At 39.5% G+C, this 22630-nt stretch overlaps 1 protein-coding gene across 4 annotated transcripts in view; it reads left to right on the top strand.

Annotated features, from left to right (window-relative positions):
- Window positions 1-1945: 1945 nt before the first annotated feature.
- The window catches only part of ALKBH3 (alkB homolog 3, alpha-ketoglutarate dependent dioxygenase), a 101459-nt gene continuing 80774 nt past the window's right edge, over window positions 1946-22630 (top strand). For 2 of the 4 annotated variants that reach the window (XM_037839451.1, XM_037839454.1), the window contains exons 1-6: window positions 1946-2084; window positions 3598-3721; window positions 4517-4620; window positions 18162-18196; window positions 20566-20613; window positions 21974-22077. In XM_037839451.1, coding sequence (XP_037695379.1) covers window positions 3643-3721; window positions 4517-4620; window positions 18162-18196; window positions 20566-20613; window positions 21974-22077 — 370 coding nt within the window. In that variant the 5' untranslated portion in view covers window positions 1946-2084; window positions 3598-3642. The other 2 variants (XM_037839453.1, XM_037839452.1) reach the window with 2 other exon arrangements.

The raw sequence follows: 22630 nt of genomic DNA, 5'->3' as shown, positions 1-22630 counted from the left end.
TCTGGAAAAGCCCCTGGCCCACAAGACTGCCATCCAAACCTTGTTGGAGAAGGTATGGCCAACACCAGATGGTAAAAAAGTTCACTGAGTTGCTGCAATAGGCGAACTCTCTGGGAAGCTGCCACAGGGCAATTGGAGATCATCCCATGCTAGGAGTTAGCAGACAGGAACCCACTGGAACTAGGAAGAAGTGCCCCTTCCTCTTCTAGTGTCCCTCCAGTACCCTCTACTGATGAAGCTTAACAAGAAGTTTGCCAGCCAGCAAGGGGAATGTTCTGTCTTGTGAACAGGACAATGAAGGGTGGGTTTGGAGCTGAAAGTCAATGGATGGAAAACGGGCACACACACCTTGCTTTCATTCCTGCTCCCATGGTTTCCAGGTCACCACCCCCGCCCCCACCATAAAAATACAACTACTGCAAACAGAATAAGGAAAGTCAGAATGCCAAAACCTATCAAGAGCAGCTTTCTAATACTATATACTCACTTGCATCTAGGTTGAGCAACCATCCCAATTTGTCTAGGACTGTCCCAGCTTTAGCACTTAATGTCCCGCACCCCAGCAAACCCATTAGTCCAAGGCAAACCTGGATGATTCATCACCCTACAAATGTTTCAGAGGTTCCTGAACTTTCTGTGCACCAGAATCACCTTGGACACTTGGTAAAAATGCAGGCGAATCTGTTTTAAAATGCAGGGATTTCATATGCTAACAAGCCATGGATTGATTTTTGAGAAACATTCTACTTGGAGTCTGAAGAAGTGTTAATCGCTACTTTTAGGGACTCCTCCATCCAGACTTCTCTGTTCCTGTTCCAGTGCCATAACTATCAAAAAGAAAGAAATGGCATCCTTCGGAAGACACAGCTAAGGTTCTTTAGCTAGAAGTAGATGCTGACAAATTACTGGTTGATCAAAAAGGAAAAAAAGACAAAAATTATAGTCTAATCTTACAGACCTTATAGACTCTCCTTTCAGTTCTAGGATAAATCGAACTATAACAAAGACTAATGGGTGCTGTGAAAATTAGATTTGAGAGTAGCAACAATTTAGATACATTTATGGGGTACACTGAGCTTTCTGGAGTTATGCACTATTTAATACAAGGCTTATTTTACAGATTTCCACAATGACTATGCTTTGGTAGATAGTAGAGAAATAACTTGCACAAAATAGTTAATTCAGAGTTACTTTCAGTAATCAACAAAATATTTTTTTATACCTTAAGGTACATGGTTTAACAAGGCCACTTGAAAGACGCTTCTCAAGAACTCATAGATGAGGGAAGAGAGGACACTCTTCACTTAATACTCAACATTAACCCTCCCAACAGGCCCTATGCCCATTTTATAAAGAAGCGGAGTACTTAACCTGACCTAGATTTTATACCTAGTAAAGAGTGGCGTCTGGTCTGAAATCCAGGTCGGTTCACTCAAGCAAATATTTGAGTTCCTACTATATACAGATCATGTGCTTAGCATCCAGTCAAACTGAATGAGTGGTCCCATGCCCTGTTTTAAGTGCTGCTATGGACGTATCCACATGCAGCTACGGGAGCACTGAGGGGGCGTCTTTTATACTCTTCACGGCTTTCGGGATAAACATCAAATCCTTTTTGCTAATCTGGCCTCCCAAACTTTTCGTCCTTCCGCCAGCCCCGCTGGGATCCGGTGGCTCTTTCCGCATGGACCAGACATGCCGGCGCTTGGATGTCTCCAGGACCTGGGAGCTCACCTCCCGGGAACTTCGATCTAGGAAACACGTCTTCAATCCCACTGGCGCCACATCCCAACCCCTCACCCGGCTCTACAGTACCCGCAATCCCCTAATTTCACCCTCACACAGGCACTTTCACAGCCCAGTTTTCCGGGTGCTGACCCCAGGCTGTGGCACCGGAAGCGGGGGCAGCGCGCGTTACGTCAGAAGAAAGCGCCGGACGCTGCTGCCTGTGGTTGGGAGTTGCCGGAGTCGGTGTCCTGCTCTAAACGTTTTCCGGGCTGCAGGCGGCGGAGCTCTTCGGAGATAAGGGGAGGTTGCTCCAGGCCGGAGCGTGTCTGGACCCGAGCGTTGGGTCCCGCCCGCAGGTGCGGCCTTCGGGCTTCCCGCTGGGCGCCCGGGAATGGGAGTGTGGGAACTGCCCCTGAGTTCCTTTCCCGGGCGGCCTCCTAGGGCTTGATTCAGTGCTCCTTGGGAGAGAAAGGAGGGTCTGAATTAGGAAGAGCAGGTGATTGTCAAGGACCAGGCGCTTTCACCTGTGTGACTCTCGTAATCTGCACTTCATTAGTAAGGGAGGTATTGATTCCCCAGTTTTTAGAAGAAACGGAAGCTCAGAAAGGTGAAGTCATTTGCCCCAGATCCTGCAGCTGGGAATCGACAGATCTATATTCAAAGAGAATCCCTCCTGGCGCCAGCGGCCTCGTTTTTTGCACTGCGCAACATTCTCAAGTTTCTGGGTAAAAGAATCCGTGGGTAGAGGGTGGGGTTAGTTATAAAACAGATTCTGTATTTCCAACCCTTGTCTCCTGACAAATAACTATTTGGGGGACACATGCTGCTGCTTTGTAAATGGGGGTTTCCTCCACACATTTTAGTATTTGATTCTGCTATTAAGTCTTTCCAGCAGATGGCAGTCTCTCCCATTTATTAAATGAGAAGAATTACTTATCACCGCTACTGAATCAGAGGATCTGGAGGTGGGGCCTGGGGATCTAAACTAGACAAGCTGTAAAATGGTCTTGCTGCATTTGAGAACTTGAGGTGTAAAGTTCTCTTTGAAAGAGCCATTAAAAAATTGATCATAGATTCAGAACATGTAGCTGAAGCCTCCTTTGTTTGTTTTGTAGCTATACATGCCTCTATTTACTGTGGGCTAAGCTTTTATTGGCAAAAATGTCAAATTAGTGGTACTAGCCATTATGAGGAAGAATTTTTAGGTAGCTGAAGACTGGAACTTAATAAAATTTGCATGTTAATCAACCTACTATTGATTTTCTGAATGACTTTAGATAAGTCACTTAACCTTGTGGGCCCCATACATACCTGTACATCATGGTCTCCTACAATGCTTGTTATATGGACAGATGCCTATCTCCCATCCTAAATGAGAATTTCTGGATGTAGCACCTGTGTGATGTTAACAAGCTTCCAGGGAAGTCTGATGTCAGCAGTCAGCTGACAATAGAATATAGAAATGCACTTGGAAACTGGGTCTTAGCCTATTTCCCAGTTTAGGTGAAAATGGGAGTATTACAGTTTCCTTATGTCCTGCTCCTGGGGACTAATAAGAGTAACACGGTTAGAGACCTATCATAAACCATGTTCATGGTTTTAGAATTTCTTAGCAGGCACTGTTTTCTTTGGAAAGAAAGGAAGGTACTATGATACAGCTGCAAAAGCTAAACAAACCAGCAGCCTCAAATGACTTAGTAGGCTCCTTGATTGAGATGTTGTGATGTCAGAAGTTGATTGTATATAAAAGCTCTGATTGCTGTTGAGCTACCTCTTCTGCCTGAAAAGATTACAGTTACCCCTTAGGAATCTAAGCTCTCACAAGCACATTTGTTTGTTTTAAACAGTTATCATTGTGTCTTGAACCAGGAATGAAGTCTTCTGAAAGCTGAAAGCAGAGCCTTTTTGGTCAGCATGGAGGACAAAAGACAGCGAGCCCGAGTGCAGGGAGCCTGGGCGGGCCCTGCTAAGAGCCAGGCCACTGCACAGCCAGGCAAGAACCTATGGGGATCTCTTGTATGTGTATCTTAGTTTACCCAAGCTGCTATCATGAATACCACTTAATGGGTTGGTTTAAACCATGGGAATTGATTGTCTCACGGTTTTGGCTTACTTCCTCCTGGGGTCACTAGCTTTCTGGTGCTGGCTTGCCATAATCCTTAGGGTTCCTTGGCTTGCATCTCTGCCTCATGTCATGTGGAGATGCTCTCTCCTTTCTCTTCTGGGTTCCTGCTAACACTCAGCTTCTGGTTCCTCCCTGTGACTTCTTGTTTATAAGGCTTCCAGTAACCTGGATTATGGCCTACCTTGGTTCAATTTGCCAGACCTTAACTAAAATAACATCTTCAAAAGGTCCTATTTACAATGGGTTCACGTCCACAGGGATGCAAATTAAGAGTAGGAACCCGTGTTTTTGGGGGTACACAATTCAACTTACCACAGTGTATGTGTTTATGGATGTGAACCACCACCATTCCTTCCTTATTTATATCCTTTTTGGTTTATGATGGACAACAATTTCACTTGATGTTAAGGAATTGTTTGAACTGTGGCTGGCATTTTATCTGGTTTGTTGTTGATGAGGTAAAAATGGATCTTTAGCCTTCCTCACTTTTAGCCACTCCCCTCAAATCTTTCAGTGTGTGTGTTGAGGTCTTCTTTTGACTTGACCAGTTAATTTCTGGATGTCACTGAGGTCATCTCCAACTGCATTTTATTGGCTCTTGCTCAATAGAAGGTGATGGAACAGATTTACCCCTGTTTGAGGGTGTTTTCTCTTTCGTTTCAGCTACCACTGTTAAGAGCCATCTCCAGCAGAGGCCTGGTCAGACCTGGAAAAACAAGGACCAACATCTGTCTGACAGACAGTTTGTATTCAAAGAACCCCAGCAGGTGAATTCTTGTTTCTCCTTTAACAGTAACAAAGATTTGCTTATAAAAGATACATTCATTGAATAGACACTCAAGTATATGGTGATTGAATAAATAATGTCACTAATAAATAAGAAGAGTAAAAGTGTTATAATAATGAAATGTAAAGTATCAGTTCCTTAGTATGTCTGAGGACTCTTTATTGTTTGCTCCCAATTTATGGTTATTCCCAAATTTTAGGCAAGAAGGCTATGCCATGACTAGAGGTTAAAGGCTATACCACGACACAAGTTTGCCATGGTTATCCAAATTCTAACAGTCCTAAATCAAGCTGTCTTCAGTGCTAGTGCAAGAAATATCTCTGGAAATGGATTAAAATTTCAGTTACTACAGCAAAATGCCTGTTTTTTTTAATTCTTTTTCCCTTGGGGAAAAATGTAAGAAACAGTTAAGATTCACTGTTTTTAATAACATGGAAAAAAAGAGCTAAAAATCAGGCATTTTGAGGTAGTAATGATCACGCAATAATGATCAACCTTCCTAATTTATTTATTTATTTAATATTTATGAGAGCAATTGTAGGTTTAGGAAAAAATCATGTAGATAGTACAGACTTACCATATAACCCCCCTCACACAGTTTTCCCCATTATTAACATATTTCATGATTAGTGTGGTATCTGTGTTATAATTGTTAAAACAATATTATTATATTTATACTATTAATTATAGTCTGTGGTTCACTCTTTGTGTTGTACAGTTCTATGGTGTTTGTTTCTTAATTCTGGTGACATAGATACCCATTTATTCACTTTCAATTATACAATTCAGTGCTGTTAATTACATTCACATTGTTGTGCCACCATTACCACCATCCATTAAACTTTTCCATTATCCCAAACAGAAACTCCATACCTTTTTTTTTTTTTTTTTTTTTTTAAAATTCAGTTTTATTGAAATATATTCACAAACCATACAGTCATCCATGGTATACAATCAACTGTTCACAGTATGATCATATAGTTATGCGTTCATCACCACAATCTATTTCTGAACATTTTCCTTACATCAGAAAGAATCAGAATAAGAATAAAAAATAAAAGTGAAAAGAGAATACCCAAACCATCCCCCCATCCCACCCTATTTGTCATTTAGTTTTTACTCCCATTTTTCTACTGATTTTTTTTCAATTTTTTAACTTTGTTTATCAAAAAATTGAAAACAAACAGGCAAACAACAACCAAAAAAACCCCACAACATTTCAAACAAAGCAATGGATTAAGGAAAACAAATAACCTAAAATAACTACTTAGCTTCCAATATGTTCCTACCATACCCCAAGAAAATTAATAAACCATGTCCAAACAGAAGAGTAAGAAAAACAAATAATCTAAAATAGCTACATTGCTTCCAACATGTTCCTACCATACCCCAAGAAAATTAACAACCCCTAAGAAAACAAAGGAATAAGAGAAAAAAAAAACCTAAAATAACTCTATTGCTTCCAACATGATCTTACTATATCCAAGAAAGTTTACAAACCATAATCATTCCTGAGCATTCCCATAACATTCAGATTACCCTCCATAGTTTATCTGTTCTTATTAGATTATCATTCCCCCTCCACTAATTGTTATCTCTAGGTCCCCTACATTCTACAGTATAAAACATTGTACATTTTTCACAGAATTCACATTAGTGGTAACATACAATATCTCTCTTTTTGTGCCTGGCTTATTTTGCTCAGCATTATGTCTTTTTTTTTTTTTTTTTTTAATCTTTATTTTATTGAGATATATTCATATACCACGCAGTCATACAAAACAAATCGTACTTTCGATTGTTCACAGTACCATTACATAGTTGTACATTCATCACCCAAATCAATCCCTGACACCTTCATTAGCACACACACAAGAATAACAAGATTAATAATTAGAGTGAAAAAGAGCAATTGAAGTAAAAAAGAACACTGGGTACCTTTGTCTGTTTGTTTCCTTCCCCTATTTTTCTACTCATCCATCCATAAACTAGACAAAGTGGAGTGTGGTCCTTATGGCTTTCCCAATCCCCTTGTCACCCCTCATAAGCTACATTTTTATACAACTGTCTTCGAGATTCATGGGTTCTGGGTTGTAGTTTGATAGTTTCAGGTATCCACTACCAGCTACCCCAATTCTTTAGAACCTAAAAAGGGTTGTCTAAAGTGTGCGTAAGAGTGCCCACCAGAGTGACCTCTCGGCTCCTTTTGGAATCTCTCTGCCACTGAAGCTTATTTCATTTCCTTTCACATCCCCCTTTTGGTCAAGAAGATGTTCTCCGTCCCACGATGCCAGGTCTACATTCCTCCCCGGGAGTCATATTCCACGTTGCCAGGGAGATTCACTCCCCTGGGTGTCTGATCCCATGTAGGGGGGAGGGCAGTGATTTCACCTTTCAAGTTGGCTTAGCTAGAGAGACAGGGCCACATCTGAGCAACAAAGAGGCATTCGGGAGGAGGCTCTTAGGCAAAACCATAGGGAGGCCTAGCCTCTCCTTTGCAGCAACCGTCTTCCCAAGGGTAAAACCTGTGGTAGAGGGCTCAACCCATCAAATCACCAGTCCCCTATGTCTGTGGTCATGTTAGCAACCATGGAGGTGGGGTAGGCGAATACCCCTGCATTCTCCACAGGCTCCTCAAGGGGGCACTGCATCTTCTTTTTTTCCTTGTTTTTTTTTTTTTTTTTTTTTTAACTATCCCTTCTTTTTTAAATCAACTGTATGAAAAAAAAGTTAAAAAGAAAACAAACATACAATAAAAGAACATTTCAAAGAGACCATAACAAGGGAGTAAGAAAAAGACAACTAACCTAAGATAACTGCTTAACTTCCAACATGTTCCTACTTTACCCCAAGAAAGTTACCTAATATAGCAACATTTCTGTGAACTTGCTCCTACTATATCCATCAGAAATTAACAGACCATAGTCATTCCTGGGCATCCCCAGAACGTTAAATAGCTTATCTGTTCTTCTTGGATTATTGTTCCCCCTTCCTTAATTGCTCTCTATTGCTAGTTCCCCTACATTCTACATTATAAGCCATTTGTTTTATATTTTTCAAAGTTCACATTAGTGGTAGCATATAATATTTCTCTTTTTGTGCCTGGCTTATTTCGCTTAGCATTATGTCTTCAAGGTTCATCCATGTTGTCATATGTTTCACGAGATCGTTCCTTCTTACTGCCGCGTAGTATTCCATCGTGTGTATATACCACATTTCATTTATCCACTCATCTGTTGAAGGACATTTGGGTTGTTTCCATCTCTTGGCAATTGTGAATAATGCTGCTATGAACATTGGCGTGCAGATATCTGTTCGTGTCACTGCTTTCCGATCTTCCGGGTATATACCGAGAAGTGCAATCGCTGGATCGAATGGTAACTCTATATCTAGTTTTCTAAGGAACTGCCAGACTGACTTCCAGAGTGGCTGAACCATTATACAGTCCCACCAACAGTGAATAAGAGTTCCAATTTCTCCACATCCCCTCCAGCATTTGTAGTTTCCTGTTTGTTTAATGGCAGCCATTCTAACCGGTGTTAGATGGTATCTCATTGTGGTCTTAATTTGCATCTCTCTAATAGCTAGTGAAGCTGAACATTTTTTCATGTGTTTCTTGGCCATTTGTATTTCCTCTTCAGAGAACTGTCTTTTCATATCTTTTGCCCATTTTATAATTGGGCTGACTGTACTATTGTCATTGAGTTGTAGGATTTCTTTATATATGCAAGATATCAGTCTTTTGTCAGATACATGGTTTCCAAAAATTTTTTCCCATTGAGTTGGCTGCCTCTTTACCTTTTTGAGAAATTCTTTTGAGGTGCAGAAACTTCTAAGCTTGAGGAGTTCCCATTTATCTGTTTTCTCTTTTGTTGCTTGTGCTTTGGGTGTAAAGTCTAGGAAGTGGCCACCTAATACAAGGTCTTGAAGATGTTTTTCTACATTATCTTCTAGGAGTTTTATGGTACTTTCTTCTATATTGAGATCTTTGGTCCATTTTGAGTTAATTTTTGTGTAGGGGGTGAGGTAGGGGTCCTCTTTCATTCTTTTGGATATGGATATCCAACTCTCCCAGCCCCATTTGTTGAAAAGACCATTATGACTCAGTTCAGTGACTTTGGGGGCCTTATCAAAGATCAGTCGGCCATAGATCTGAGGGTCTATCTCCGAATTCTCAATTCGATTCCATTGATCTATATGTCTATCATTGTGCCAGTACCATGCTGTTTTGGCAACTGTGGCTTTATAATAAGCTTCAAAGTCAGGGAGTGTAAGTCCTCCCACTTCGTTTTTCTTTTTTAGGGTGTCTTTAGCAATTCGAGGCATCTTCCCTTTCCAAATAAATTTGATAACTAGCTTTTCCAAGTCTGCAAAGTAGGTTGTTGGAATTTTGATTGGGATTGCATTGAATCTGTAGATGAGTTTGGGTAGAATTGACATCTTAATGACATTTAACCTTCCTATCCATGAACATGGAATATTTTTCCATCTTTTAAGGTCCCCTTCTATTTCTTTTAGTAGAGTTATGTAGTTTTCTTTGTATAGGTCTTTTACATCTTTGGTTAAGTTTATTCCTAGGTACTTGATTTTTTTAGTTGCTATTGAAAATGGTATCTTTTTCTTGAGTGTCTCTTCAGTTTGTTCATTTCTAGCATATAGAAACATTACTGGCTTATGTGCATTAACCTTGTATCCCGCTACTTTGCTAAATTTGTTTATTAGCTCTAGTAGCTGTATCGTCGATTTCTCAGGGTTTTCTAGATATAAGATCATATCATCTGCAAACAATGACAGTTTTACTTCTTCTTTTCCAATTTGGATGCCTTTTATTTCTTTGTCTTGCCAGATTGCCCTGGCTAGCACTTCCAGCACAATGTTGAATAACAGTGGTGACAGCGGGCATCCTTGTCTTGTTCCTGATCTTAGAGGGAAGGCTTTCAGTCTCTCACCATTGAGTACTATGCTGGCTGTGGGTTTTTCATATATGCTCTTTATCATGTTGAGGAAGTTTCCTTCAATTCCTACCTTTTGAAGTGTTTTTATCTAAAAGGGATGTTGGATTTTGTCAAATGCTTTTTCAGCATCTATTGAGATGATCAATTGATTTTTCCCTTTTGACTTGTTAATGTGTTGTAATACGTTGATTGATTTTCTTATGTTGAACCATCCTTGCATGCCTGGAATGAACCCCACTTGGTCATGGTGTATGATTTTTTTAATGTGTCTTTGGATTCGATTTGCAAGTATTTTGTTGAGGATTTTTGCATCTATATTCATTAGGGAGATTGGCCGGTAGTTTTCCTTTTTTGTAGCATCTTTGCCTGGTTTTGGTATTAGATTGATGTTAGCTTCATAAAATGAGTTAGGTAGTGTTCCATTTTCTTCAATGTTTTGAAAGAGTTTGAGTAAGATTGGTGTCAGTTCTTTCTGGAAAGTTTGGTAGAATTCCCCTGTGAAGCCATCTGGCCCTGGGCATTTATTTGTGGGAAGATTTTTGATGACTGATTGGATCTCTTTGCTTGTGATGGGTTGATTGAGGTCTTCTATTTCTTCTCTGGTCAGTCTAGGTTGTTCATATGTTTCCAGGAAATTGTCCATTTCCTCTACGTTATCCAGTTTGTTGCCATACAGTTGTTCATAGTATCCTCTTATAATTTTTTTAATTTCTTCAGGATCTGCAGTTATGTCACCTTTTTCATTCATTATTTTGTTTATATGGGTCTTCTCTCTTTTTGAGTTTGTCAGTCTAGCTAGGGGCTTGTCAATCTTGTTGATCTTCTCAAAGAACCAACTTTTGGTGATATTTATCCTCTCTATTGTTTTTTTGTTCTCTATGTCATTTATTTCTGCTTTAATCCTTGTTATTTCTTTTCTTGTACTTGGTTTAGGATTGGTTTGCTGTTCATTTTCTAGCTTCTTCAGTTGATCCATTAGTTCTTTGATTTTGGCTCTTTCTTCCTTTTTAATATATGCGTTTAGTGCTATAAATTTCCCCCTTAGCACTGCTTTTGCTGCATCCCATAGGTTTTGGTATGTTGTGTTCTCATTTTCATTCAGTCTCTATATATTTAGCAATTTCTCTTGCTATTTCTTCTTTAACCCACTGATTGTTTAGGAGTGTGTTGTTTAACCTCCAGGTATTTGTGAATTTTCTAAGTCTCTGATGGTTATTGACTTCTAATTGTATTCCATTGTGGTCAGAGAATGTGCTTTGAATAATTTCAATCTTTTTAAATTTATTGAGGCTTGTTTTATGTCCCAGCATATGATCTATTCTGGAGAAAGTTCCAGTGAGCACTAGAGAAGTATGTGTATCCTGGTGATTTGGGATGTAATGTCCTGTATATGTCTGTTAAATCTAATTCATTTATCAGATTGTTTAGGTTTTCAATTTCCTTATTGGTCTTCTGTCTGGTTGATCTATCTGTAGAAGAGAGTGATGTGTTGAAGTCTCCCACAATTATTGTGGAAACATCCATTGCTTCCTTTAGTTTTGCCAGTGTTTCTCTCATGTATTTTGTGGCACCTTGGTTGGGTGCATAGACATTTACGATTGTTATTTCTTCTTGCTGAATTGCCCCTTTTATTAGTACGTAGTGGCCTTCATTGTCTCTCAAAACATCCCTGCATTTGAAGTCTATTTTATCTGAGATTAATATTGCTACACCTGCTTTCTTTTGGCTGTAGCTTGCATGAAATATTTTTTTCCATCCTTTCACTTTCAGTTTCTTTGTGTCCCTGTGTCTAAGATGAGTCTCTTGTATGCAACATATTGATGGTTCATTTTTTTTGATCCATTCTGCGAATCTATATCTTTTAATTGGGGAGTTTAATCCATTTACATTCAACGTTATAACCGTGAAGGCATTTCTTGAATCAGCCATCTTATCCTTTGGTTTATGTTTGTCATATTTTTCCCCTCTGTCTATTAATATCCTTTATTGTACCCATACCGAATCTCTTTAGTATTGAACCTTTCTCCAAGTCTCTCTGTCCTTTCTTTGTTTCTCTGTCTGTAGGGCTCCCTTTAGTATCTCCAGTAGGGCAGGTCTCTTGTTAGCAAATTCTCTCAGCATTTGTTTGTCTGTGAAAAATTTAAGCTCTCCCTCAAATTTGAAGGAGAGCTTTGCTGGATAAAGTATTCTTGGCTGGAAATTTTTCTCACTCAGAATTTTAAATATATCGTGCCACTGCCTTCTCACCTCCATGGTGGCTGCTGAGTAGTCAGTACTTAGTCTTATGCTGTTTCCTTTGTATGTGGTGAATTGCTTTTCTCTTGCTGCTTTCAGAACTTGCTCCTTCTCTTCCGTGTTTGACAGTGTGATCAGTATATGTCTCGGAGTGGGTTTATTTGGATTTATTCTATTTGGGGTTCGCTGAGCATTTATGATTTGTGTATTTATGTTGTTTAGAAGATTTGGAAAGTTTTCCCCAACAATTTCTTTGAATACTCTTCCTAGACCTTTACCCTTTTCTTCCCCTTCTGGGACACCAATGAGTCTTATATTTGGACATTTCATATTATCTATCATATCCCTGAGGTCCATTTCGATTTTTTCAATTTTTTTCCCCATTCTTTCTTTTATGCTTTCATTTTCCATTCTGTTATCTTTGAGGTCACTGATTCGTTGTTCAACTTCCTCTAGTCTTGTACTATGAGTGTCCAGAATCTTTTTAATTTGGTCAACAGTTTCTTTAATTTCCATAAGATCATCCCTTTTTTTATTTAGTCTTGCAATGTCTTCTTTATGCTCTTCTAGGGTCTTCTTGATTTCCTTTATATCCCGTACTATGGTCTCATTGTTCATCTTTAGTTCTTTGAGTAGCTGCTCTAGGTGCTGTGTCTCTTCTGATCTTTTGATTTGGGTGCTTGGGCTTGGGTTATCCATATCGTCTGGTTTTTTCATATGCTTTATAATTTTCTGTTGTTTTTGGCCTCGTGGCATTTGCTGAACTTGATAGGGTTCTTTTAGGATTTGTAGACCAATTGAAGTCCTTATCTCTAATTTATCAGATCTACAGCTTCGTGGAGTACACTTTCTCTAACTAACCAGCAGGTGGTGTCCACGAGCCACCTGTTCTCCACAAGCCAGTTCTCCCCTGCTTAGCCTTTTTGGTGAGTGGGGGAGTGAGTCTTGTGGGGTCCAATAGGTGTACCAAGCTTGCGTGTGTAGTTGGTGTTGCCTGCCCTGTATATGGGGCGTGTTTCTGGGCAGTCAGGGAGGGGGGGTGGCTCTAACAATCAAATCTCGCTGGTGATCCTAGAGTTTTAAAGCTGCTGCAATAGTCTAATCCTTCAGTTCAGTCCCGCCACAGTTTGTCTCTGCCACTGACCCACAAGTCCTTGGTATTGGCATATGGCTCCTGAGACTTGCAAGTGGGCCCCTCTTCCAGGCCGTGCACCCCGGGTCCTCTGTTGAGGGATGACTGTGCTATGTCACAGGTGAGTGCCGTCCCCCCAGGGCAGTTCTGGGCTGCTGGGCTGTGTAGGGAGGCTCCCAGTCTGCTGAAATGATGGCTGAATGGGGCTTTGTTAATTCACACTGCTCTACCTTCCCAACTCTGGGACAGTCAGCTGAGGTTGCCGGGAAGGCTAATGTCCACGCTCAGTTTTGTGGTGTGTGCCTGTTATTTGAAGCACTTCCGTCACACTGGGTTGTCTGGGGCAGTTCTGGGCTATGGGGCTGGCGATGGGCAGGAGTGTTTCCTGTCCACCAGGATGATGGCTGTGAGCGGACACCCCCCTTTTCTTGGGAAGTTGTGGTGTTTAGTGAATTTTCTCAGCCACTGGATTATTGCGTTTTGTCTCAGAGCTCTCCTAGTTCTGCTCTTGACTTGACCTGCCCAAATAGCAAGTCTTTGAAGTTTTCTGTATTGGGCTTCTTAGAGTAATTGTTTTAGAAAAAGAAAAAAGGATTAAAAAAACAAAAAAACAAAAAAAAAAAAACGGGCCCTCCTCAGAGATCTAATGGGTTATTGAAATGCTAAGAGGCAAAGCAACGAGGGCCATTAAGGAAAGGTCCACAGGGCAGAGAGATCAGCTTTTCTTCGGGATTTGCATATGCGCCTCAGGGCCCTTCCCCTTTCTATTTTCACCAGAACTCCAAAAATCCTCCGCTTTTATTTTGGAGTTTTTCGTGTTGTTTTTTTTCCTATGCCTGTCTCCTCTCTGCTGGGCTGGCTGCTCTCAGATTCTCTGGTGTCTGGTCTCAGTCTATCTATGGTTGGAGTTTGGATCAGTAGAATGAGTTTCCGATAAGGGCTGCCACTGCAGTTCTCCCTTCTCCTTCCCGGAGCTGACAGCCCCTCCTCCCCCGGGACTGAGCCTGGCAGGGAGAGGCGCAGTTCCCCTGGCCGCAGAAACTTACAGATTTCGCTGATCTCAGCAGTTCCACGTTTTCATGAGTGTTGTATGAAGTATGCCCAAAGTCAGATTGCTCTGTGGTGTCCAGTCCACGCAGTTCCTGGCTTTCTACCTACTTTCCTGGAGGAGTAACTAAAACATACAGCTCACCAGTCTGCCATCTTGCCCCGCCCCTCTCCATACCTTTTAAGCATTAACTCCCCGTTCCCCACCCTGCCTATTTCCTAGTAACCTGTATTCTAGTTTCTGACTATGAATTTGCATATTCTAATTATTTCATATAAGTGAGATCATACAATATTTGTCCTTTTGTGTCTGGCTTATTTCACTCAACAAAATGTCTTCAAAGTTCATTCGTTTTGTAGCATGTATCAGAACTTTATTCCTTTCTATGGTAGAATTATCTTCCATTGTATGGATATACCACATTTTATTTATCCATTCATCTGTTGATGGACACTTGGGTTGCTTCTGCCCTTTGGCAATTGTGAGTAATGCTGCTGTGAACATTGGCCTGCAAATACCTGTTTGAGTCCCTGCTTTCAGTTCTTTTGGGTATATATCTAGAAGTAGGATTCCAGGTCATTGGGTAACTCTATATTAACTTTCTGAGGAACAGTCAAACTGTTTTCCACAGTGGCTACACCATGTTATCTTCCCACCAACAATGTATGAGGGTTTTTACCAACACTTGTAGTGTTCTGTTTTTTTTAATAGTAGCCATTCTAGTGGTCATGAAATGGTATCTCATTGTAGCTTTGATTTGCGTTTCCCTAATGGCTAATGATGTTGAGCATCTTTTCATGTGCTTATTGGCCATTTGGATATCTTCTTTGGAGAAATTTCTATTCAAATCTTTTGCCCATTTTTAAATAGGGATGTTTGTCTTTTTGTTGCAAGTTGTAGGAGTTCTTTATAAATTCTGGATATTAAACCCTTATAAAATATTTGATTTCCAAATATTTTCTTCCACTTTGTAGTTTGTATGGTTACGTTCTTTTTTTTCTTTTTTTTTTTAAATTCAGTTTTATTGAAATACATTCACACACCATACAATCATCCATGATATACAATCCACTGTCCACAGTATGATAACATAGTTATGCGTTCATCACCACAATCTATCTCTGAACATTTTCCTTACATCAGAAAGAACCAGAACAAGAATAAAAAATAAAAGTGAAAAAAGAACACCCAAATCATCCCCCCATCCCACCCCATTTGTCCTTTAGTTTTTATCCCCATTCCTCCACTCATCCATACACTAGTTAAAGGGGGTGTGATCCACAAGGTCTTCACAATCCCACTGTCACCCCTTGTAATCTACATTATTATATAATTGTCTTCAGGAGTCCAGACTGCTGGGTTGGAGTTTGGTAGTTTCAGGTATTTACTTCTAGCTATTCCAATACATTAAAGCCTAAGAGGTGTTATCTATATAGTGCATAAGAATGTCCACCAGAGTGACCTCTCGACTCCATTTGGAATCTCTCAGCCACTGAAACTATTTCATCTCATTTTGCATCCCCCTTTTGGTCAAGAAGATACTCTCAGTCCCACGATGCCGGGTCCACATTCATCCCCGGGAGTCATACTCTGCGTTGCCAGGGAGATTTACACCCCTGGGAGTCGAGTCCCACGTAGCGGGGAGGGCAGCGAGTTCACCTGTCGAGATGGCTCAGTTAGAGAGAGAGAGGGCCACATCTGAGCAACAAAGAGGTACTCAGGGGGAGACTCTTAGGCACCATTACATACAAGTTTAGACTCTCCTTTGTGGTAATGAGCTTCATAAGGGCAAGTCCCATGCTCGAGGGCTCAGCACATCAAACCGCCAGTCCCAGTGTTTGTGACAACATCAACACCAGGCCAGGTGAGGATGTCCAAGACATCTGCACCTTTCCCCAGATCCTCGGGGCTGGGGAGGGGGAGGCTGTAAATATATTTTTTATTATCTGCCCTATGATTACTTTCTTAATAAAGTCCTTTGATGTTCAAAAGTTTTTTATTTTGGTGAATTCCCATTTATCTATTTTTTCTTTTGTTGTGCCTAAATAAGGTCCTAAAGATGTTTCCCTGTGTGTCCTTCTAGGAGTTTTATAGTTTTGGTTCTTATAATCACATCTTTGATCCATTTGAATTAATTTTTGTATATAGTGTGAGGTAGGGGTCCACCTTCATTCTTTTGCATATGGTCATCTAGTTTTCCCAGCACCAGTTGTTGAAGGGACTGTTTTTTCCCTGCTGAGTAGACTTGGCCCCCTTGTCAAAATCAATTGGCTGTAGATGTGAAAGTTTATTTCTGAACTCTCAATTCTGTTCCATTGGTCTATATGTCTGTGCCAGTACCACACTGTTTTGATTACTGTAGCTTTGCAATAAGTTTTTAAAATTCGGAAGTGTGAGTCCTTCAACCTTGTTCTTCTTCAAGATGTTTTTGGCTATTCGGGGCCCCTTACCCTTCCATATGAATTTGATGATGACTTTTCCATTTCTGCAAAGAAAGCTGTTAGAATTTTTATTGGGATTTCATTGAATCTGTAACTTACTATGGGTAGAATTGGCATCTTAACAATATTTAGTCTCCCAGTCTGTGAACACAGAATGTCTTTCCATTTATTTAGGTCTCCTTTAATTTCTTTCAGCGGTGTTTTGTGGTTTTCCATGTACAAGTCATCTACACCCTTGGTTAAATTTATTCCTAGATATTTGATTCTTTTAGTTGCTATTGTAAATTGAATTGTTTTCTTAATTTCCTCTTTAGATTATTCATTGCTAGTGTATAGAAGCACCACTGATTTTTGCATGTTGATCTTGTACCCTGCCACTTTGCTAAATTTGTTAGCTCTAGTAGCTTTGTTGTGGACTTCTCAGAATTTCCTATATATAGGAGCATGTCATTTGCAAATAGGGAAAGTTTTACTTCTTCCTTTCTAATTTGGATGCCTTTTATTTCTTTTTCTTACCTAACTGTTCTGGCTGAATCTTCCAGCACAGTGTTGAATAAGAGTAGTGATAGTGGGCATCCTTGTCTTGTTCCAGATCTTAGAGGGAAAGCTTTCAGTCTTTCACCATTAAATATGATGTTAGCTGTGGGTTTTTCATAAATGCCCTTTATCATGTTAAGGTTGTTTCCTTCTATTCCTAGTTTTTTGAACATTTTTATCTAGAAGGGTGCTATATTTTTTCAGGTGGCTTTTCTGCATTAATTGAGATGCTCATGTGGTTTTTTCCTTTGTTCCATTAATGTGGTATATTGCATTGATTGATTTTCTTAAGCTGAACCACCCTTGAATACCTGGGATAAATTCCACTTGATTCTGGTGTATAATTCTTTTAATATGCTGTTGGATCCAGTTTACAAGTATTTTGCTGAGTATTTTTGCATTCATATTCATAAGGGGTGTTACTCTCTAATTTTCTTTTCTTGTGCTCTTTATTTGGCTTTGGTATTCAGGTGATGCTGACCTCATAGAATGAGTTAGGTAGTGTTCTCGCCTCTTCAATTTTTTGTAAGAGTTTGAGCAGGCTTTTTGTTACTTCTTTGAATATTTGGTAAAATTCACCAATTAAGCCATCCTGTCCTAGGTTTTGTGTGTCAAGAAGTGTTTGACTACTAATTCAATCTCATTATTTGTTATTGTTCTGTTGAGATCTTCTATTCATTCTTGAGTCAGTGTGGGTAGTTTGTGTATTTCTAGGAATTTGCCCATTTCATCTAGGTTATCTAATTTGTTGGCATAAAGTTGTTCATAGTATCCTCTTATAATCCTTTTTATTTCTGTGGGTTTGGTAATTCTTCCCTCCTTATTTTATAGTGCTGCTGCCGCTGCTTCTGCTGCTGCTTCTGCTTTTTCTTCTTCTCAAAAAATTTCTGTAAAGAAGGTTTTTCTGGAGCTGCTGTCTACTAGGAATATTGCTTAATTCTAATTTTATCTTCTTTCACTGCCCACTAACAAATGTGTAGTCCCCACTTGTGATTAGTTAAAAGAGGAGTAGAAACAAGGGTCTCTGAAGGAGTAGTAAAAGCTTGATAAAAGGAGATAGTTTTAAACCTGATTTATTTTGACCAAAAATGGGAGAATACAGTAATCCTATGCTGCAAGTCTCCCTGGGGATTAGGTATCATTCAGAAATAAGATCTGCTTGTTCCCTTGCAGGTAACACGCAGAGCCCCAGAGCCACGAGTGATCGAGTAAGTAATCTGCTATTTTCCCCTAACAGTTGTCCATAGTGAAATGGAGAGCCCGGGATCTTTCCCTGACCCTGATTTTTCCATCTGGAAGAGATATGGCCCAATAAGTGTCTGAACTTTTGGCTGGGATATTCCTGTCTCAGATATATTTAAATTTGTCTCTGAAAAATCTTTCTAAATTTGATAATCATTTGGAAAATGTAACAAAATCTCTCTGGTGTAGTTTTCCTGATCCTATTTCACTTATTTCTGCAGACAGTAAGCTAAAACATGTCCTAGAGAAAGAGGGGAATTTTTCCTGAGTCTTTGAGAAGCCTCTAAGCACATTTTACTAGCAATGCTTATAAAGCTGTTAGAAATCTGGATGACCTTCCAGTCCATTTATTAAAACCACATAATTGTTCCATAGCAATTTAAATGTTAGTAAACATTTCTCTTATATTGATCCGTGTCTAAAATGTTCTTAATACAGATGAGGGATACTTTGACTCTTCTTTTCCTGCTTCTCCATTTCTATCTGATGTAGATAAATTGTCAGTGAAAACCATTCTTTTATTTTAACAAATTATCATTTGTTAATAAGTGTATATTATTGTCCAAGAGCAATCTGTTATGATTTTTAACTGTTTGTAGGTTGGCTTTATATCTTAGAAAAATTTGAAACTAACACAAGTATCAACATCTTTTCAAAGAGAGCATCTAGTTTTGGCCCTGCTGCCACTAGTTAGCTATGTAACTAGTCCTTAGATAAGTTATTCTGTTCTCTCTGGGCTTCACTTCCCTTGTCTGTAAATTAAGGTTTTTAGACTACGTAAACACTTAAGGCCCAGTCTGACTCTAACAGTCTTTGATTGTTTTACCAATACCAGTGTAATATTGACTTCATTGATGATAAAGAGAATAAACACCACCATGAAACCCATTAGAAGGTATAGATGGAATATTCAGGCTGGAAAAAATGGACAGTTGTGAGTTTGCAAATCAGAGAAAATTGACAGAACCCATTCCTGCTTAGCCATAGAATTTAATTCTTGTCATCTAAAGTTAACTATGCTAGATTTTTTTTAATGGCCGGAAATGCCCCCCATATTTGAAGTAAGCCAGTTTCCAAATGTGGCCCAAGATACATCATGCTGAATTACTCTGGGGAACTTTACAGGCAACTAATTCATAAATATCATGTGTATATAAATGACAATAACTATGCCTACATTTTGGCTCAAAGGGGCTCACAGATCTATCTGTGAGCTTAGCTGAGAGATCATAAACCACTAACTCACATGGCAGAGGTGACATGAAAACTGACCCTTCATGTAATTCTGTCTCTGAGAAGGATTTGACACTGTTGTCTTGATAGATACACCTATCCAGTCTATACCACTCTTCTCTGCCTCACTGCACATCTGCAAGTTTTATACTGTCTTATTTTTAATCAAATTCAGAAAGCTTTTTATTGTGCATCTACTATGTGCTAGGTACCGGGAAACAGGATAATAACTTTATCCTTGCCCCTGAAGAGCCCATAGTCTAATAACTGATAAAGACATGCAAACAGATAAGTGATAGAGATAAGTGATAATCCTGTTCATAGTGAAAACGTAGACTTACATGTAAGATTTAATGGTGGCATGGAGGATGAGGTGAATTGAAGTTTGGGAAAGTTTTAGAGAAAGAGATGCTGAGCTGCATTTTGAAAAGCAAATTAGAATTTTCCCTTGGACCAAGACTGGAAATGAGTGAGGTTGCTTGGTGGCAGAGAGGCATTCCAGCATATGGAAAAGCATGGGGTTAGAAATGTGGGGATATGTTCAGGAAGTTCCTAGCAGTTAATTGTTGCTTGAGGATAATGAGTTGGTGACAGCTATCCAGAGATGGAGCTAGGTCATGAAGATGTTGAATGCAATGCTAAAAAGTTGATGGGAAGGCACTGAAGGATTTTAGTCAGAGGAAGAACCTCATTAGACATGTGTTTAAAAGCCAGAGAAGCTCAGAGCCCTGAGAAATACTTCCTACCTGTTAAATGCATCCCTAATTCCAAAGGGTGTCCAAAGGAGTAATGATAGATTCCTGGACATATCAGCCTTAATTATAGATGAAATATAAAAGGGTAGAATCAGAATTCATTTTATCCCACTCTTCATCTTCATGACCTGAACCTGTCAGTTCTTTTCCCAGTGCCGTTAGTGATGTATGGTTGTCTTGCCCCTTACCTTGATGGTAGTGGAAGGCAGGGATTATGTCTCCCTCCTAGTGCTTTTAAATGATTTTCGTGAGCCAATACTTTAGGAATCCAAAAGGATAGCTCTTTTACTGGGTGTAGTGTATTGTTTTGCCTCACACCAACAAGTCTATTTCCTTTGTTTCTTTAGCAGGGAGGGTGTGTATGAAATCAGCCTGTCACCCACAGGTGTATCAAGGTAAGTGAATCCTCGCTAGAAGTGACTACAATTATCACTCAATTACAGTCTCTTAAAATATGCTAATCCCCTTACTTGAAATAGGTAACATCTGTCCCTTAAATAATGTTTGGTGTGATGGGGAGCACAGGAATTGGATATCTCCTGTTTATATAGCTCTTCTGGCTTCAAAAAATTTTCACAGCCTCTCTGACAGATATAGTAACTATTGTTTCCCCAGTTTATCAGATGAGGAAGTGAGACCTAAGGAGATTGAGTAATTTTTCCCAGGGACACATAGTAAATTAATTAATATTAGAGTTGGGTCTAGCCTTGACTTGTAGACTATAGGTGTATTTCAAAAATATTAAAGCATATACTATTTAGTATGTTAAGCATTATCCAGTGTTTTAGAAAGCATCACCTTAATGCATGAGTATACCAATTGTCACTATAAAAAAATGATATTCTTAAAGCAAATATATTAGAACTTACACATCTGAATGAATTGCCCTTAAAGAGCATCCTCTGGACCTGGAAAGCTCTAATTATTCCAATGGCATTTCCATTGTTCATAACCCTTTTTGGAATCTCTCTCTTTTAAGTGAGTTTATCAGTCACACAAGAAAATTAGTTGCATTATTTTGATCACATCTCATTTTTAACAAGGTATGGCTTTGCAGGTGAACTTTGGCTCTTTCAAAAATCAAATGCACTTTCAGTTTGCTACCACCAAACAGTCAAGAGACTGTTCCATGGACTTTCAGAACATTTCTTAAGAAGGAAATCCAAAAATATTTTGAGCTGGCTGGCATTGTTGAAATAACCATATTTGCAGTGACAGAAAGAACCCTCATTTGGATATCTTTATTTTGATACAGTCAGATAATGTTCTCTAGCTTTCACTAGAATTGACATAGTCTCAGAAGACTACGAATGGTTAAGATAACACAGAGCTAGGCCTTCTATTAGTTATTTTATTTACCCTTCACAGTGTCCATATGTGATGGATATCATCTTCATGTTACAGATGAGGAAATCTAGTTTCAGAGAGGTTAAGCAGCTTGCCCAAGTTCCCAAAGCTAATCCATGCTGGAGCAGTATTTGAACCATAATCTATCTGATTAGCACAAAAATAAATACATAAATAAATACAAGCTTCATTGTATCCCTTTATCCTCCATTTCCTCTTTCATATGTCTTAACATGAAAGGAATTTAATTTACATCAGGCACATCATGACCTGGGTGATAATAGGCTCTGCTTGCCATGGGAGATGTGGTAAAATGATTTCATCCAGATTAAAGGAAACATCTAAATCAATTTGTTCTTCTAATGGTTAAAGTCTAACCCATCTTTCCTGGGTTCTTTCTGCATCAAGGCTGCGTTTGTATCCTGGCTTTCTTGATTTAAAAGAAGCAGACGGGATACTGGAACAGCTTCTTCAGGATGTTCCCTGGAAACAGAGGACAGGTATCAGAGAGGGTAAGTAGAATTCTGAGATTGTAGTTGTTGCTGCCTGGCCTTCCTCCCCTAAGTTCTGCTAATACCATTGCCTTTTCTCACAGCAACCAGTCTTAAACAGAGGTTCAAAACCTAACTGAGACCGTATAGCTCTGTAGGAATTAGCTAGTCAAAAGAGTATTCCAGGCAGAAAAGAACGGTAGGTGGAATGCCCAGAGATCAGAGTGAACTTGGCAGGAATCAGGAAATGGAGGTGAGAGTTCAGGAAATCAAAGCAAGCTTAGTGTGGCTGAACTCTGGTTGACATATTTATCTCCCTTTGTCTTTGTTCACTGCCTTTATTAGTTCAAATGGTGCCAACTTTCCTCTTTCTTCATACAAACTTCCAGAGCTTTCTCTCTTTTTTTGATCCTGTTTGGGATGGTCTTTTGCTATCCTTCTTACTGACTTTTTATTCTCAATTTACTTTCACCAGAGAAGTCCAGACTCCTTTAGCTTCAGCTTCTGTACTTTCCTGAGCTTGTAAGGTTGACAAGGCACAGTTTATTGCCTGACTGGGAACCTGATCCCCTAT

Source organism: Choloepus didactylus, chromosome 6 (assembly GCF_015220235.1).
Source record: "Choloepus didactylus isolate mChoDid1 chromosome 6, mChoDid1.pri, whole genome shotgun sequence".
NCBI classification, from domain to species: Eukaryota; Metazoa; Chordata; class Mammalia; order Pilosa; family Megalonychidae; genus Choloepus; species Choloepus didactylus.
The sequence above is the reverse complement of the archived record's forward strand: the minus strand, read 5'-3'. Positions and strand labels throughout refer to the sequence as shown.